Raw genomic sequence first — 15,974 nt, forward strand, 5'->3', positions numbered from 1 at the left:
TAACCTCTTACAAGAACGTCCTGGTGGACTACCTGTCCGCTAAGTTCGGAGTACTTGAAATGGAAATAAGCACATGTTAGTTCTACCCCATAGTTAGTAGAGCAGACTGGTTATGAAAACCTGCAAAGAGCAAAGATGAAAACGACAGCGCTGCACTTTATGTTCGGAAACCTCCCTGATCTGGCACAATCTTTGCTTTTCGTTTACAAATTATGACTAAGTAAGTTAAGAGGACCTTTCTATTGGTCAGTTGGTCCAAATGGTCGAAATGCAACCTCGTTCCCAGGGTTCTCTCCTACCCACCCTACGAGGTTGGTCGGAATTTTGGTCGGAATGCTGTTGAATGTTGCGCACGCTCAATGTCAAAAAGGCTAACAAAATTGACATTTAACAAAGCACTTTATCAGCTTTTTAGCCACTGCACTGCATTGACGAGGCTTGAACCAATACTGTTCCATTCCACGGCATTTGCTACCTTCTTAGAGAGAACACGGATTTACGCAGATAACTGATGTTTAGTTAAGGTGCTAACCAAAATTTAAAGTAATTCCAAAAAGGAACGAAAGTTCTATTCGGGGCGAGTGGTTTCGATCGAGTAACTATTTACAATTGGCATTCCTCTTTGCATACATTTGTTCCGAGAAGTGTGTAAAGAAAACACAAATTTTGTTGTCTAAAGCATAAATTAAGATTAAAAAGTAATCCCTTACTGTCCAGTTTCAAAGTTGTTCTTGTTGTTGTCCAACTTTCTCTCGCCAGAGTCACCATCTTCTCCAAATATGGTAATCATGACGTTAGCATCGGTCCCAGCTCCCCACTTGTCACCAGTGTATATGTGAACCAAGTAATCGTGACCTAAAGTGAATGCATTTAACAAATGAATTAGAGGTGTTGTTCGCTTTTAGACATTACTAGAACGTGCATTTGCCTTTACGTCTTATATACAGTAAGACTGTATTTTCTCTTTCGACCACGTTAGAATCACCATCCCATATTGGAAGAGTGAGAGATTTTCTTTTCCATTTTTCTGGCAAGATGTTCTCATTCAAATACCTTTTGCGTCTGAGAAATCTTAATACTAGTGGTAATCTGTACCCTCGACCTTTACACATTTTTCTCCTTTTTACATTCAAGGTTAAAAGTTATGTTATGGCAATCAGATTCTAACGATTTGAAATAATCAAAGGATGGAGAAACCATAAGCATCCCCAGGCCCTTGCTATTTTCTCTTGCTTTTCGAAAATATTCTTTTTGTTTTCTCAAACATAAAAACTTGTGGTATTTTAACAAGGGTAAATACATCTGTTAAAATGACAAATCGGTTACCTATACAGGGTTTCACGCGACAAGAGCTGTCGCTTGTGTTGGCTTGTTCAGATTTCTTTATCACACTGATGATACTTTTTGTAGCTAAAAATTACCTTTATCGATGATAATTTCTTGTGGCAAATTTTCCTCTTCCTTTACCGCCGTCGGTTCCTCTTTTTCTGGTGGTGCTTCAATCTGTATCTCGTCTGTTTTCACCACAACTTCCTCTGTTACAGTAAAAATAAAGGCAAATTTTTCATGCATGTGTGGATGACCAAAATCAGTGGCAACAAGCAAAAATTACAACCCTTCCTGAACAATGGATGTTTGGGTGGAATAAAGCAGGGAGCTTTCGTGATAACTTTCTGCAGCGAAAATTTACCTTTATTGATGATGATTACTGGCGGCAAATTTTCTTCTTCCTTTACCTTCGGTTCTTCTTGTTCTGGCGGTGATTCAATCTTTATCTCGTCTGTTTTCACCAACACTTCCTCTGTAAGAAAGAAGGCAATTTTTTATTGCACAAGTGGATGACCAAAGGCAGCGGCAACAAGCAAAAATAAAAATCTTCTAATAATCGATGTTTGGGTGGAATAAAGCAGGAAGCTTAAATAGCGAGTTACTTTATGCAGCTAAAAATCACCTTTATCGATGACTATTTCTTGCGGCAAATTTTCCTGTTCCGTCACTGTCGGTTCTTCTTGTTTTGGTGCTGGTTTAATCTGTATCTCGTCTGTTTTCACCACAACTTCCTCTATGAAACAAAGGCAAATTTTTATTGTATATGTGGATGACCAACATCAGTGGCATGAACAAGCAAAAATGCAAACCCTTCCATAACAATGGATGTTTGGGAGGAGTAAAGCAAGGAGCTTTATTTAGTTAGGCGTCTTGCGTGATGGCAATCCCGTTGCAGGACTACAAATTTTTGAATAAAGGTTGAATAAAGGCTTTTAGTACTATACTGCAAATTGGAATACGCGAGAGTAGCATTATTTAGGGTTCACACTTTGTGCCTGAATACGGTGCCAGAGAACGGTATTCACTGAGCACTAACGTGAACACACCCTTATTTCAAGTACACCCGCTCCAGATAGTTCCCAGGCACTTGTGCTTGGGCACCAAATGTGGACAGCCAGCTTGAGCAGCGTTCACACTGGGTGCCAGGGCACGGTACTCGAACACGGCTAACTGGCGTCTGACAAGGCGAAATACAAGGTAAACAAGGTGTGAACACAACAAGGGTATTTCATGAAGAGCCATGACAAAACAAGACCGAAATTATATCGAGATTTGCTGATTAAGTTAGCTAGCTTTCTACGCCTGTCGACGAGAGATAGACTAGAACGTTTCGAGAGTTTTGCAGTCCGTTGACTTTTTTTCTGTAGTTTACTCTAAAATCACTAAACAGTTTGTTATTAGATTCCAAGATAACTTAAGCTGAAGGCATAACGAGATGCTTTGCCTCATCGACATCAAGGTGGACTGACTGAAACTCATCACCTTACGCTTGTATACCAAAACCCAAGACTAATAAACAAAGAAATGCAAAAAACGTTAAGTAAATAGATGGGAAAAAGAAGTATGATGTTTGAATTGCGACCGTGCTAGTTCAACGCGTTCAACGCCTACTGTATCCATTGTTCCTACTAGTTTCAAGAAAAAAGTACCGTTCAACTATCATTCTTTCAAACTCTCGCTCTTGGCTCTCCTTAAGGGTGGCTAATACAATGGACTGTGTTTTCCTTTTGCCATAGCCAGCTCCAGGCTCTAAGATAGAAGTGAACAGAAGTCGTGGAAAGTGATGCGAAAAAACGCGCGGGAGATGGGGAGCGAGACGCGTATTTTTCTTGTTTACCCGCCGCCGCCCCCTTCCCAAGATCTTGCGCGTGTTATTTTCGCTTGGTCTGTTTTATTTTCGCTTGGTGAGGTCTATTTTATTTTCGCGATTTCCCTATTATCTAAGAGCCTGGCACAGCATACTTTCGCCAAATCTACCTTTCTCATAAGTTATATCGGTTGGGACATTCTCCTGCTCTTTGCCAGAGGATCCATCCTGGTCTGGCTGTGGTTCAACTTGTCCCACGTCTCGTATTTTCAAAACTACAGTTTGCTGGCCTATAAACGAAGATAATTTTGTTAATATCAGACTACCGAAAACAAAAGCTTCTTAGGTAGAACATACTAGAATTTTCAGACACTCAAAATGTAATCAGCGTTAGGCCCTGTTCAAACCTTGCATTTCATATTATGCCGAATTCAATGCAAGTGGGTCAGGACCATAGATTTTCCTTATTTTAGCAATATGATCGGCATATGTGAAAAACAACGTTCGAGAAAATAAGCTTAACGTGTTGCGATTGGCACTACACGCGATTTCGAACAGAAGGAGTCTAACATACCTTGTTATGGCGAGTTACCTTCAACGAGCGAAGAGAGTACAGTATCCGATAATTTTTCAAGAGCAAATGTTTCTCGTTGCAGTTGTATTGGCTTAAATAGGCATAAAATGGCAAATGAGTTTTTGGCTTACATCGAAATTCATTCTGTTCTCTCACACTTCCATATTACATTTCATTTAACAATTTGATTCATTGCACTGCATTGCATTTACCTGGAACAGCAGTTCTTTCGTCGTCTTTGACTTCTTCTCCTGGCCTAATCAAATCACGAATTATCTTTCCATCATCTTCACTTGTGGCAAACCATCTCTGGCATGGAAATTCAGCTGTTTCTCCTGTCTTAGAATCTTCGATAACAACCTACACGAAAGGTACACAAGCACTTATGAAAAGTCCTTCCTCGCTTGGATAATCTTATACATAAGAAGCTAGAAGACGCATTGTCCATCTAAGAAAAACATGGACAAGCATTCGTTATACTTAAGTGTCTTGGCATCTCGCACTTGCAGTTTGCACAAACTACTACAGATAATGTTCCTCTATTTACGAAAGGTGTGTTAAAATTCTACCTTGTCTAAAAACCATGCTGCGCCGAAACCGGTGTTGTCATGTCCAATTTTGATCTTGGTTAGTCGCCCAAGAGACGTTGCACATGACACTGTGAAAGAATCTTTTCTGAAAGAGAAAATAAATAAACAGACTTAATCCATTTAAGTTGTTTTTATTTTTTTAATATGTTCAAAGAGATTGACCTTTGTAACAATGCTAGGTGTTTTATACAATTTATAACAAGGAAGAGAAAGAAATAGGATGGCTTATTGATCAATAATGTCAAATTATCAAACTGCTGTACCAGTTAATCATAATAAAAAATGTGATTTCTTACTGTCCATTTTCAAAGTTGTTGCTGTCATTGTCCAATCTCCTCTGGCCTGAGTCACCTTCTTCTCCAAATATGGTAATCATGACATTAGCATCGGTCCCAGCTCCCCACTTATCACCAGTATATATGTGAGCGATGTAATCATGACCTAATAATGAATGGAAAAACGTCACAGTGCTGTTCCCTTATACAAGACGTATGTATGTACATGTTCGAACGGTAGAGGTACCTTAGGATAAGGTGAATCGCTTCATTTTTGCTTTCGTATTTTTACCTGTAACAGGAGATGTCTTCCCATCATCTACGACTAGCACATCTGCTCTGATCAATTCACGAGTAATCTGTCCATCATCATCTCTTATGGAAAACCACCGCTGGCATGGGAATTCAACGGTTTCTCCTGTCTTGGGATCTTCAACAGCAACCTGCAAAAAAAGTTTCCTTCATTAACTGGAAAAATATTTAACATGAAAAATACCAGGACAAAGAGTTTCACGACGCAGTTTCCTTATCTGAAATTTTCACTTGGATTAACAGTTCGTAAACTGTTAAAAAATTTGCGACTTTAGATACATGCGATACAACTTAATATTGTAAAGACTGGAGGAGTTTTTGATGATCCTGATTCAAAAAAGACCTTTTCAAACACATGAGAAAAAAGAGCGTTAGAGCTGTATATATCTTTATTTGAAATAGCAACAAGTAGCGGAATCATTGCGAGACCATTTAAAAAGTTCTACTCCGTTTTTTACATATCTAGGATAGAGAAAAGCGAGGAATTAGTTTTCTTGTCAGAATTCTGTGTCGATGTTAAAGAATCGCTGTATTACACATGAATCATTGTAATTCGTTTACCCATGAAGCACTAAAGAGTTCTTAAGCATACGTTTAAACGTGGCCGTGAGTTTCAAATCGAGCTGGAATTAAGAAGTTTCGGTTTTTGAAGGGAGTGGGGGGCGGGGGGGGGGGGGGGATCGGAGTACCCGCAGGAAAACCTCTTGCAGCAAAGGAGAGAACCAACAACAAACTCAACCCACATAGGCGTCAACGCCAGGATCGAACCTGGGCCACATAGGTGGGAGGAGAGTGCTCTCACCACCGCGACTGCACCACCCTTGCTTTCCATCTGTGATGGACAGGAGATTGTAGGACACGAGCGAGCAGAGAAGGAACAGATAACACGTTCACCAGAGCGACAACCCTAAGAGTTTTCGTGTAGTCTATGATAAGATACGGTTTACTTCTTACTCAACATGCCACAAATTCGAAAAAGACGTCACTTACGTTTCTCACCAAAGGTCTCTAATAATGATTTTACACTTTTTATACTACTACATGAGAAATTACTGCAATTTGATTGGATTAGAGCAGTGGTATTTCAGCTTAATTTGAAACACCTACTTGTGAAAATTACAAACCTTTTGCGGGTAGTAGTATAAACAAATAATAGCATTATTTGTATGTGATATTTGGCATAAATACCACTCGTGATATTTCAAAATTGTCTCAAATTTCACGCGCCTAACGGCTCGTGAAATTACGTATAACAATTTTGGAAAATATCACTTGTGGTATTTATACCAAATATCACTACAACTCATGCTATTACCTATACAAATAAAAACCACGGGACTAACCTTGTCTAAAAACCACGCTGCACCAAAACCGGTGTTGTCATGTCCAATTCTGACCTTGGTCAGTCGCCCAAGGGACGTTGCACAAGTCAGTGTAAAGGAATCTTTCCTAAAAAGAAATATTATAATGTAAATGAGTGTATCAATGAAAATAATTAATTAACTTTACAAAAGAAGTCTTGGGTGTTTAACATTTTTAGTGTTGCAAGGAAATCAGCAAACTGATTCAATGCCGTAAGTTTCATTTCCTGACTAATTACTATAATGATGAAAAAGGGCACTTTTATTTACAATATTTTTACAAGTAACTCATATTCTCACAGAAGAAACCTTGTTAAAGAACACAGACAATGATTCCTTACTGTCCAGTTTCAAAGTTGTTCTTGTTGTTGTCCAACCTCCTCTCGCCAGAGTCACCATCTTCTCCAAATATGGTAATCATGACGTTAGCATCGGTCCCAGCTCCCCACTTGTCACCAGTGTAGATGTGAACGAGGTAATCGTGATCTAAAAAAGTCCGGTTTAACGATATATCATGAGGATCCAAATGTATGACTTACTGGTCAGTAAGTATTTCGAATAACCGTCTTAAACCCTAGTAAGTCACTGTGGCTGTTTCAGTCCAATGAACTCTTAGAACTCACAGAGATGCATGTAGCCAGCGCAATAAGGGTGGCAAAACAACTGCGTGAACAACTGCGTGTAGGTGAGCCATAATCAAGTTCCAGGCTGTTCCAGTGGGAACGGCACAAAAATCATAGTGGACAGGGAATTTTAAAAAAAAATTAAAGTGAAGTAGAGAAGAGAGAACGCCTGTGGGACTGGTCTCCAAACGTTAATTGTGCCCACTTAGCGCGCCTTGTCATCCTAGATCTTGAACAATTACAAAGTGAAGGAATAAAAATAGCCTGCGTGACGGGCCTCTAAAAAGGGAAAGGTAAGGAGGAATTCGGGCGCGAGAGAGGCACGCGAGGAGGGGACCCTCTCGCTCTCGTGCGTCCGAATTCCCCCACGAATATAAAACGAAGAAATCGCAAAGTTACTTTTCGCAGCAAATAGCAAATTTCCCTATAAGATCAAATTAATGATAATACTCTCTTTCTCATATTCTAGTACCCGTCATCTCGGCATCGTTTCCATCTGCTCTAGTTAATTCACGTGTTATCTGCCCATCATCATCATTTGTAGAAAACCATCGTTGGCATGGAAATTCAACTGTCTCTCCTGACTTGAGATCTTCGACAATCACCTAAAAAAAAAAAAACAGGACGTTACAAACTGATTGTAAAAAGGTAGTATAAAAAAGTGAAATGGTTTAATCTTAATACCACGTCTTAAACAGAGACGAGCAAAGTAATCTGAACTGTCCAAGGCACAATGTGATATAAAACTAGTTATTATAAGTACCCCGGATACCATAACTATTTAGAAACGATAAGCACTTAGACTGACTAGGTAAAATAGTTCATACACAGTTATTGTTGTTGAATTTCGGACGTTTTCAGAAACAGAGGTTTGAAATTCTGAGGCAGCACAGATGACGTTAATTCCGAGGAGTTACTTCGATATAAGTGAAATTCACACCAATTACCTTGTCTAAAAACCATGCTGCACCAAAACCAGTGTTGTCATGTCCAATTCTGATCTTGGTTAGTCGCCCAAGGGACCCTGTGCAGTTAACTGGGAAGGAATCTTTCCTAAAAAACACAGTGAGACAAATGTAAAAATATGAAGAATGATGGTTTATCCCAGCTTCCTTAATTGAAAAGCCTTTAAAAGAAGGGCAGGCCCTGTCCATTCTAATGCCGTTCCAAAAAGAAAGGGTTCTCGTTGTCATAGAAAACGCATCGATCGATTCGCGTCCACACTACCGTTTTGATGCGTTTTCGACTGTCCAGACTTAAACGTTCGAAAACGATAGAATTGGGCGTAGCGACGTAAGATGAACTCTATGCGCATGTTACAAACACACGTCGGCGTCGGTGTATGCGTTTTCGTTTTGATCCCCTTTCAAGAGAGTTTTCAAATCGATGCGATGATGCGATACTGTGATAGGGAACTCGATCAAAATGAAAATATGATGCCTTACTGTCCAGTTTCAAAGTTGTTCTTCTCATTGTCCAACTTCCTCTCCCCAGAGTCACCTTCTTTTCCAAATATGGTAATCATCACATTTGCATCGGTCCCAGCTCCCCACTTATTGCCGGTATATATGTGAACCATATAATCATGACCTTGGATGCAGTTAAAAAAAAAAGACAAATTAGTGCAGATTTCCCAATCCTTCAACAGCCCGTACGCATACTTTGTTTGTTTTCCAAGTTTCCATCTAGTATTCCAAAAATATGACAATAATGAAAAATAGTGAGTACCTACCCCAACCCCACCCCGCGCTTTGGGCTTCCCTCTCCCCAACTTCCTAGTTGCAGAAAGAGACCTCTGCGGAGAAGAGTAGAGGAGGCTGCAAAAGGCAACAGCCCAAGGCGGTTCGGATCACGTGACCATTCCAGCTGAATGAATATTTCTGGCAGTGGCAGAGTTGGGTAATGGTAGTATTGGAATCCGCTTACCATAAACTGCTTTTGATTTCAAGTACCGCGGCTTAGTAAACCCAGGCTTAATGTTACAAAATTGGCAAACTGTGGCTGAAAAGTACACAATTTCCTTTAAGTGTTTCATCCGGCAGTCAGTGTCACAGGCGACTCGGAAAAATTTGGAGTTCACCTTACAGGTGAGTCGAGCCTATTGAGAGACTTGTGCGAGTTAAGGTCATTTTAAAAACTACTAGGTTCCTGCATACTGCTAGAACAACTGTTCGGAATGGAACTTGAAATACAAAAATAGATAAAAAAATATTCTCCGAAGATTAATATTATTAGCAATTACCTTCGCCTTCAGTTGTCTTTTTTGAAGCGTTTGCCTCTTCATTCAGACCGGGTTCGCCATTTTCATCAACTTGTGTTTCATATGTCGTCACCATGACTTTATCTTTGAGAGAAACAGATTTCTTTTAGAGTGAGGGCAAACATTCGTTAATGCTGGAAAATAGAGTGGTGATGAGGAAATTCGTTAACATCAAAAACGCCTCCCTAACACTTATTGTTAGAGAGCTTAAGCAACGACGACGGAGACGGCAACGAGAACGGCAAAAAAGCAATTGGTTTGGATTGGCAAAACCACACGTGCACCACGCTTTTTTGTACATTTCTCTGCCGTCGTTGCACGACCTACAACGTGAAAGTGCCTAATGTCATGGTTTGTCGAGGACGGGACAACAAGACAACAACTTTCTTTTCCCTTCCCTGGACTTTGATACAGTCCTTTAGAATTCACTTCCAATAAAATTTGCCAACATTCGACGAATTAAACGAGATGGAATAAGTGCGATTAAGTTTGTGCCAGCGCAAATTCACTTTTAAAGTGATGTTTTCGTAGCGGTCACCGTCGAGGTTGCTTATGACAAGCTCCCTAACATTTTTTGTTGGCTACTTTACTTACCTATAACAAATCCCCCTCCTTCGTCTGATCCAAGATGACCTATCTTTTCTATAAAACAAAGAAGGAAGTGAGGAAGGGAATGGGGGGCGATCTCCCGTGGGGGTAGGCTCGATTTCCGCCGTCTCCCGGGTCCGGTCTTTGATCCTCCCCGAAAGGAGAAAGAGTGTGGGCTCATTTTCCCGAACAGCGGCTGGTAATCGAGCCTACCATGGGGGTATTTCCTATAAAGATGGGTTGCTCGCCAGAAAATTCTACCCACCTAAAAAGCACCAAAAACTTGCTTCATGTGGATGACTATAAAAGATGACTCTAATTTAACTTAATCCCTGAAGTGGTAGCAAAACATCGGTTAAACCAACTACGAATAGTTCTCATCACTTTTAGGTCGCCCCTTAAAGTATTGGATAAGCAGTCAAGGCAGATATTTAGATTAAAGCATCTTAAGCGCCCAAAGCAGTGCCATACCACAGGTACAACGAGCAACAATTGGAAATTAAACCTGGGCGTAGCTCTAAATTGCATGACAGCATCTTGTCGTTTGCTATAACCTTCTGAAATGTATTTCGGCAGAATAATCTCTACTGTTACCTGGACTACAATAAAACGACATTTGTGAACGATATTCTGTTATATTGCAAGGTGTTGTATGCAGCTCTTAAGGAAATATATATAGATTCAGTGGACAAGTTCATTTTCGTCTTCCCTTTTTCAAATAACTTAGCAGATCAGTGTACAGCGTACAAACACTAAGAAATGCTGCGAGCGAAAAGAGTTCACAGATTTTCTTTTTCCGGTACCATCTAGTTTTTGTCTGTTGCGGTACTGAGAGATGATGCGATGAGGTTGGCCTTGTACAGGTCATTTATTTTAACAAAGCCCCGAAATTTACTAAAAGGTCAATTAGTTGTACTCTAGACGCGTTAGTTTGTGTCTCAAAATTCCAGCTTCGAACGCAACTAAAATTGACCAGTTCACGAAAATAATACATTCAACAATAATATAATTGATCGATCCTTTTAACAAAGGTGTAAAATGCTATATCAATAAAATGTTTCATTTATCTTTCTGAAGAGAAATAAATAAAAGTAATATTCATCATTCAGGTGAATAAACCAATAACCGAGTCAAACGTCTTCTATTTATGCAAATGAACCCCTTCACTAGAACAATGGAGAAACAATTTTGATTACCATTTATTGCTTGTGACAACACAAATGATTGCATTGAGAATTTTGTTTGTGTGAAAAAAAAGCTCATGTCTCCACAATGGACTATGCGCTGGTAATGTTACAGTTACTTAACGAAAAATATTTCAAGAAGATACTCCCAGCACGAAGAAATAATTGTCGAAATTTCAGTCACCAACTACTATTAAAACAAATTAAACTACCTCCAATGTACGTCTCTTGAGATTTACTCACGGATTAGAGTGGGTAAGCAAATTCAAACAGCCACGATAACTCTTTCCCTTTTTTTGTCACCGTTACAGATAATAGAAGAAGTAAATTAGCTGTGAAGTTAAATTTGTATATTTCTGACAGTTAGTGATGAATACCATCAAGAGAGTACACAAGTACTTCTTAATCCCCAGAAACCCTGGCCGATATACACGTGATTTGAATAACAACTAATGCAAATGTTAATATCATTTTAGACACTAAATTTGAGGAAAATGGTCGTGCTATACCTGCTGTATACGAAGTGATATGTATAAATATCATTTGCAGGAAAAGACAGAAGTATAACAACTGCTGGCGAGCGACTCGTGTTGTTGACGGACATGACAGGGGTTGAAGAACAGTCCGAATCATCACGGTCCAAGCGACTTTTTTCTTTCTTAGTGAGCTCGATGTAGCATGCATCGCTTAAATTACCCAGTCACTTATAAAGATCGATCGTTTTGTCCGACGCAAAGCCCCAGCTGAGAGGTATCCGAAGTAAAACACTGAGAAATGAGGCCTTCAAGTCTAAGAAATAAACAGCTCAACCGCTTGAGCAATGATTTCATTACAAAAACAGTGCAACTACACTGCACAAAAATTTCATGCGTTAAAACGGGACTCAGATGTCCACGTTAGTTTTCAAACTGCTTTCTGGCAAGATGTCTGCTCGTAGCTCAAACGTTTGATCATAATATTCTGATCATCGAAAATTAAACGAGTCGATCGAGAATGGACCTTTACCGGCTCGATACCACTAGGGGTTCTTATAACAATTTTCCTTACTTTAAAAATTCATCTAGTCCTTCGCCTTTCAAGTGCAACTGGGATCCCTGCACCTTAACCCGAGGTGACTGGAAAATCAAACGCGTGCCGTTTCCTCTTACCTCCAATGTTCAACGGAGCTCCGTACAGCTCCACTCGCATGCACGGCCAGCAGTACCAATCAACAGGACAGAACCTCACGTAACGAATGATAAGCTCTTGCTCAAGATCTTTTCTCTGCACGCTGGCGTTATCTTTGTTTCCCGCGATGATCTGGAAAGTGGAGTACGACAAAAATCAGTGATCCCTGTCTACTTTAGTTGTGGTGATCGATGTTTTATGTTGAGTTATTCCATGCATGCATATCCAATTGTATTTTAAAATGACAACAGAAACAATAGGCTTAAGCTTTAAACATTTAGCATTCCTTGTATGAAGATGCAGTTTGTTATGAATATTAGCCACGTGATTTGTCATCAGAAACTCACAAGGCTAGTTGTAGGGGACAAAATCAAAGCAGCAATGTCGAGTGTCTTCCTTTGCTTTGTGCTATGCGTTTTATTTTTTCTTGTACTGTTGTATAATTGTAAAATTGAAATTTGAAAAAGAATTTAGAATCAGGGAAGATATAACCTGTTCCAGGCGTTCAGAAAGTGGGGAGCGGAATGAAGTAAAAATGGGGCGCGATCCCTCTCTACTTTTCCACCCTTTCTTTGTCACTTTACTTCGCGCTCCACACCTGGAAAAGGCTGCGAAAGATGAAGGCATGAAAGTGAGATCGTTTAGCCTGCAAATTCAGCCGTCGAAAGGCCTTATAATGGTTTTAGTACAAATATGTGTATAGTATATCGACATCCAACTGCCATCCAAAACTGCACCTCTATTTTCTCATTTTTAGCGACTCTTTTGTGACATTTAACAGAACGCAGGAGATAAATACGCATCCATAATTGCATTTCTTATTCATTTAAAAGTTACAAGTCGCTAAATATGCTGAGAAAATACGAGGAAAAAAGCGCAATTTTGCAAGTCACTTTATAATGCTTCCATTTTAACTGGGAAAACAGCCACGCACAACCCGGAAGGACAGATTAGGGGAGGTGGGGTAGGGGTTCTTGGTGATCTTAAGTCCCTCAGTCATTAGTTACCCAACCCACACGCCTGCCCACCCCCCCCCCCCCCCCTGGAATCCAGAGTATAGAATCCGGAATCCAAGACTGCCATGTATTCCCTTTCATGGGTAGGCGCAGGCGTTTTTTAGGGGAGCTCGTATTTCGTCCCTCGAAGTACGAGCTCCCCTTAAATCGCCTGCGTGGGAGGCTATTACATGGGGCGGTCAAACTCTTTTATTTAAAGCTAGACGTTAGCAGTTTTGCTCGACGTTACGTTATATGCAACTGGACCCGGTAAAAGTTTTTTCTTATCCTTCTTTAGCATGGATTAGAATAAACAGATCCAAACCGGCATAAGATTGTTTTTTTGGATTCGACTGTGAAATCCGGAAGATCCGGATTTCCCAGTCGATCGCAGTCCTATATGTCCATCTTACATTGTTCCCGTTCTCCTCATACGTTGTCCAGTTGGAACTATCTGTAGAGTACAGAAGTTTGTAACGCTTTACATAGTCTCTGTTTCCTCCTGGATTACCCTGAGTTGCAACCGCGCACAGCAAATGAAGGCTTCCAAGGTCAACCTACCAAGATGAAAATCACGATCAGCGCAAAAAAAAAATTCATGTAAATACATAGTGTTAAAAAGAAGATACACCATTAAACAAGTCGGAATAAAATTAAATTTGCCTCAGGATATTTTCTGCCCATCCCCGAGATCATCAATCGATATCTAAGAATGGAGCAAAGCACGGAAAAGGTGCTAGCGAAAGTGTGATGCCCTTCAAGCCATGGGGATAATACTTTTTACCGACGTCAAAGGTACACAACTTCATGCCATATTCGATTAAAGAAATTTACAAAACTCAAGTGGAACCAACAGTCGCAGGCAAGTGGTTTTTCTGCGAAGTTTTGAACATATTGACTTTATTTCTATGGTTGACAAATGTATAGACCATTCAAAGTTGTCGATTTGTTTTTTACAAAAACATTCAACAGATTTTAACGTTGAATCAGTGCATGGAATATTGCGTTTCCTGCTTTTCACTAACCTATTCATGGGATGTGTGTGAAAATCCGCCTTTATCTCGGAGAGCTACACAAGCGGGGGCAGCTTTAGTGTCAAATATTACTAGTTGTAAATAACAATCCTGCTTTAACTTTTGATGGAAAGCAAAGACGACCTTGACAAGGTGAGACTATATGGAAAAAACAGAACTAAAAGCGGTCTTTACCACTAAAGACCATATGCAAAGCCAAGAAAAAGCAAAGCAACCTTAATGTCCACTAAAATCAGAACAAAAAAATGACCACTTCACTTAACCCCTGATCGGCCGACGTAAGAGGACATGCTGCATTGCTTGAAAGCGAGTAATGAGACTTCACGATCGACGTTAATCTTACCTGTAAGTAACAGCCATCGGCCTTACCAGTGCACCAGGATGCCGGGCCATTCAAACGGCCAAGATGTGGCGGAGCAGCGCTTGCAGAGGAAGAAGCAGTAATGTTTTCATCAGGGATTGTACCATTTTCCATTCCAAGAGGCTCGCCTCCTAAAACATTCGTGTGTACTAAAGCGGTCACATTTTTTTATACATCAGGCCCCAGTTGTTCAAAAGGCGGATAGCGCTATCCACCGGATAAATCTCTACCCAGTGGATAGCACAATTGGTTTCCCTAATTCGTATCCAGTAGATTGTGATTTATCCGATGGATAGCGCTATCCAACGTTTGAACAACCCGGGCCACATGAATTACTCTACTATTGCCACTTTAATTAAAATGAAAGAAAACATTCAGGAAACTGAACTATTAATGACTCGATCTTTCAAGAGTAAATAGGTATCTTTTTTTCATTAAGTGTTGCTTTGTAACTCCCTCACATAAATTGTGTATGAACAAATTTTATCACGACTTCCGAGAACTTTCATTTACTAAAGGGTTTCTGCGGTAAAAATTCTATATCTCCATTGAAATTAAGCTAAATCCCTCAGGGAAAAAGACACTTGCAAAAAGTTTCCCTCCTACCGGACCGTTCGACGTTTAATCACGAAACACGTGACCCAAATTGGCCACGAGGTAAAGAAGCCTAGTTACTAGCCTAGGTTTTTGTCTAAGTTTCAATTTCTGATTTGTTTGTCAATAAGCTCGCCAGTACCCCCGCGTTGATATGTGTTTGCTTTAACAGGAGGTAAAGCCGCAGAAATAATTTATTTGCGGAGTTAAATTACCTCGCTTTAACAACTCATAACGGTTTTTAGTTCTAAAGAATTCCGTTAAGAATAAACTCGATTGAAAGATGCGCAAATGGAGGTGCGAACTGAATTCTTTCCCCTTGATTTTATGGCATAGAAAATGAAAGCTTTTCTCGAATTGCTTTCAAATATTTCCTGACAAATTTTCAAGGAGTGAAAAACAAAACTTGTTTACATCCGGCGGAAACCCCTATGGTATCTAACCAAAGATCCATGATTTGTATAAATAAATTTGAGTCAATCTGTTACCGAGAATGCCTCAAAATACAAGTTAACCAAAACAAACATTTAATTCAAAACACCTAAATTATAAAATAAAACGGCAGAATAAAAAGATTTAAAAAAACTAGCTTTTTTAATATTTTACAAATATCAATCAACAAGAATCGAACTTTTCAATTAAGAGTATTAGAGCAATTTTTACACTAAGTTCTATGCTTATAAACGTTGAATGAACAAATGCTCCTCAACCGCAATTCAATACTGACAATGCTTTGATCAGGAAAGAAACTTTCGACTTAAAATTAACAAACCTGAGAAAAAAATAAAAAATTAGATTTCATGCTCTCAGTTTCGTTGAGGCTCATGTCATAGAAAATTATAATCAGTTGACGACTTTTTACTTTTTATTTCAGCTCAATGGGAAATTTCCTATTAGTCGCCTGCCAGTACTTAACGGTC

The 15,974-nt window shown here is 39.7% G+C and overlaps 1 protein-coding gene across 3 annotated transcripts in view; it reads right to left on the bottom strand.

Moving 5' to 3' along the window:
• Positions 1 to 15,974, bottom strand: part of LOC140928859 (lipoxygenase homology domain-containing protein 1-like) — a 39,048-nt gene that overhangs the window by 20,844 nt on the left and 2,230 nt on the right. For 2 of the 3 annotated variants that reach the window (XM_073378665.1, XM_073378663.1), the window contains exons 3-21: positions 14,443 to 14,591; positions 13,479 to 13,622; positions 12,052 to 12,202; positions 9,726 to 9,773; positions 9,114 to 9,215; positions 8,317 to 8,461; positions 7,819 to 7,924; positions 7,344 to 7,476; positions 6,590 to 6,734; positions 6,231 to 6,336; positions 4,868 to 5,018; positions 4,597 to 4,741; positions 4,280 to 4,385; positions 3,923 to 4,070; positions 3,307 to 3,426; positions 1,952 to 2,062; positions 1,691 to 1,801; positions 1,422 to 1,535; positions 711 to 855 (exon numbers count right to left, since the gene is read on the bottom strand). In XM_073378665.1, coding sequence (XP_073234766.1) covers positions 711 to 855; positions 1,422 to 1,535; positions 1,691 to 1,801; positions 1,952 to 2,062; positions 3,307 to 3,426; positions 3,923 to 4,070; positions 4,280 to 4,385; positions 4,597 to 4,741; positions 4,868 to 5,018; positions 6,231 to 6,336; positions 6,590 to 6,734; positions 7,344 to 7,476; positions 7,819 to 7,924; positions 8,317 to 8,461; positions 9,114 to 9,215; positions 9,726 to 9,773; positions 12,052 to 12,202; positions 13,479 to 13,622; positions 14,443 to 14,591 — 2,380 coding nt within the window. The remainder of the gene's footprint in view (positions 1 to 710; positions 856 to 1,421; positions 1,536 to 1,690; positions 1,802 to 1,951; positions 2,063 to 3,306; positions 3,427 to 3,922; positions 4,071 to 4,279; positions 4,386 to 4,596; positions 4,742 to 4,867; positions 5,019 to 6,230; positions 6,337 to 6,589; positions 6,735 to 7,343; positions 7,477 to 7,818; positions 7,925 to 8,316; positions 8,462 to 9,113; positions 9,216 to 9,725; positions 9,774 to 12,051; positions 12,203 to 13,478; positions 13,623 to 14,442; positions 14,592 to 15,974) is intronic. The other variant, XM_073378664.1, reaches the window with a different exon arrangement.

This window comes from Porites lutea, chromosome 2 (assembly GCF_958299795.1).
Source record: "Porites lutea chromosome 2, jaPorLute2.1, whole genome shotgun sequence".
Taxonomy (NCBI): domain Eukaryota; kingdom Metazoa; phylum Cnidaria; class Anthozoa; order Scleractinia; family Poritidae; genus Porites; species Porites lutea.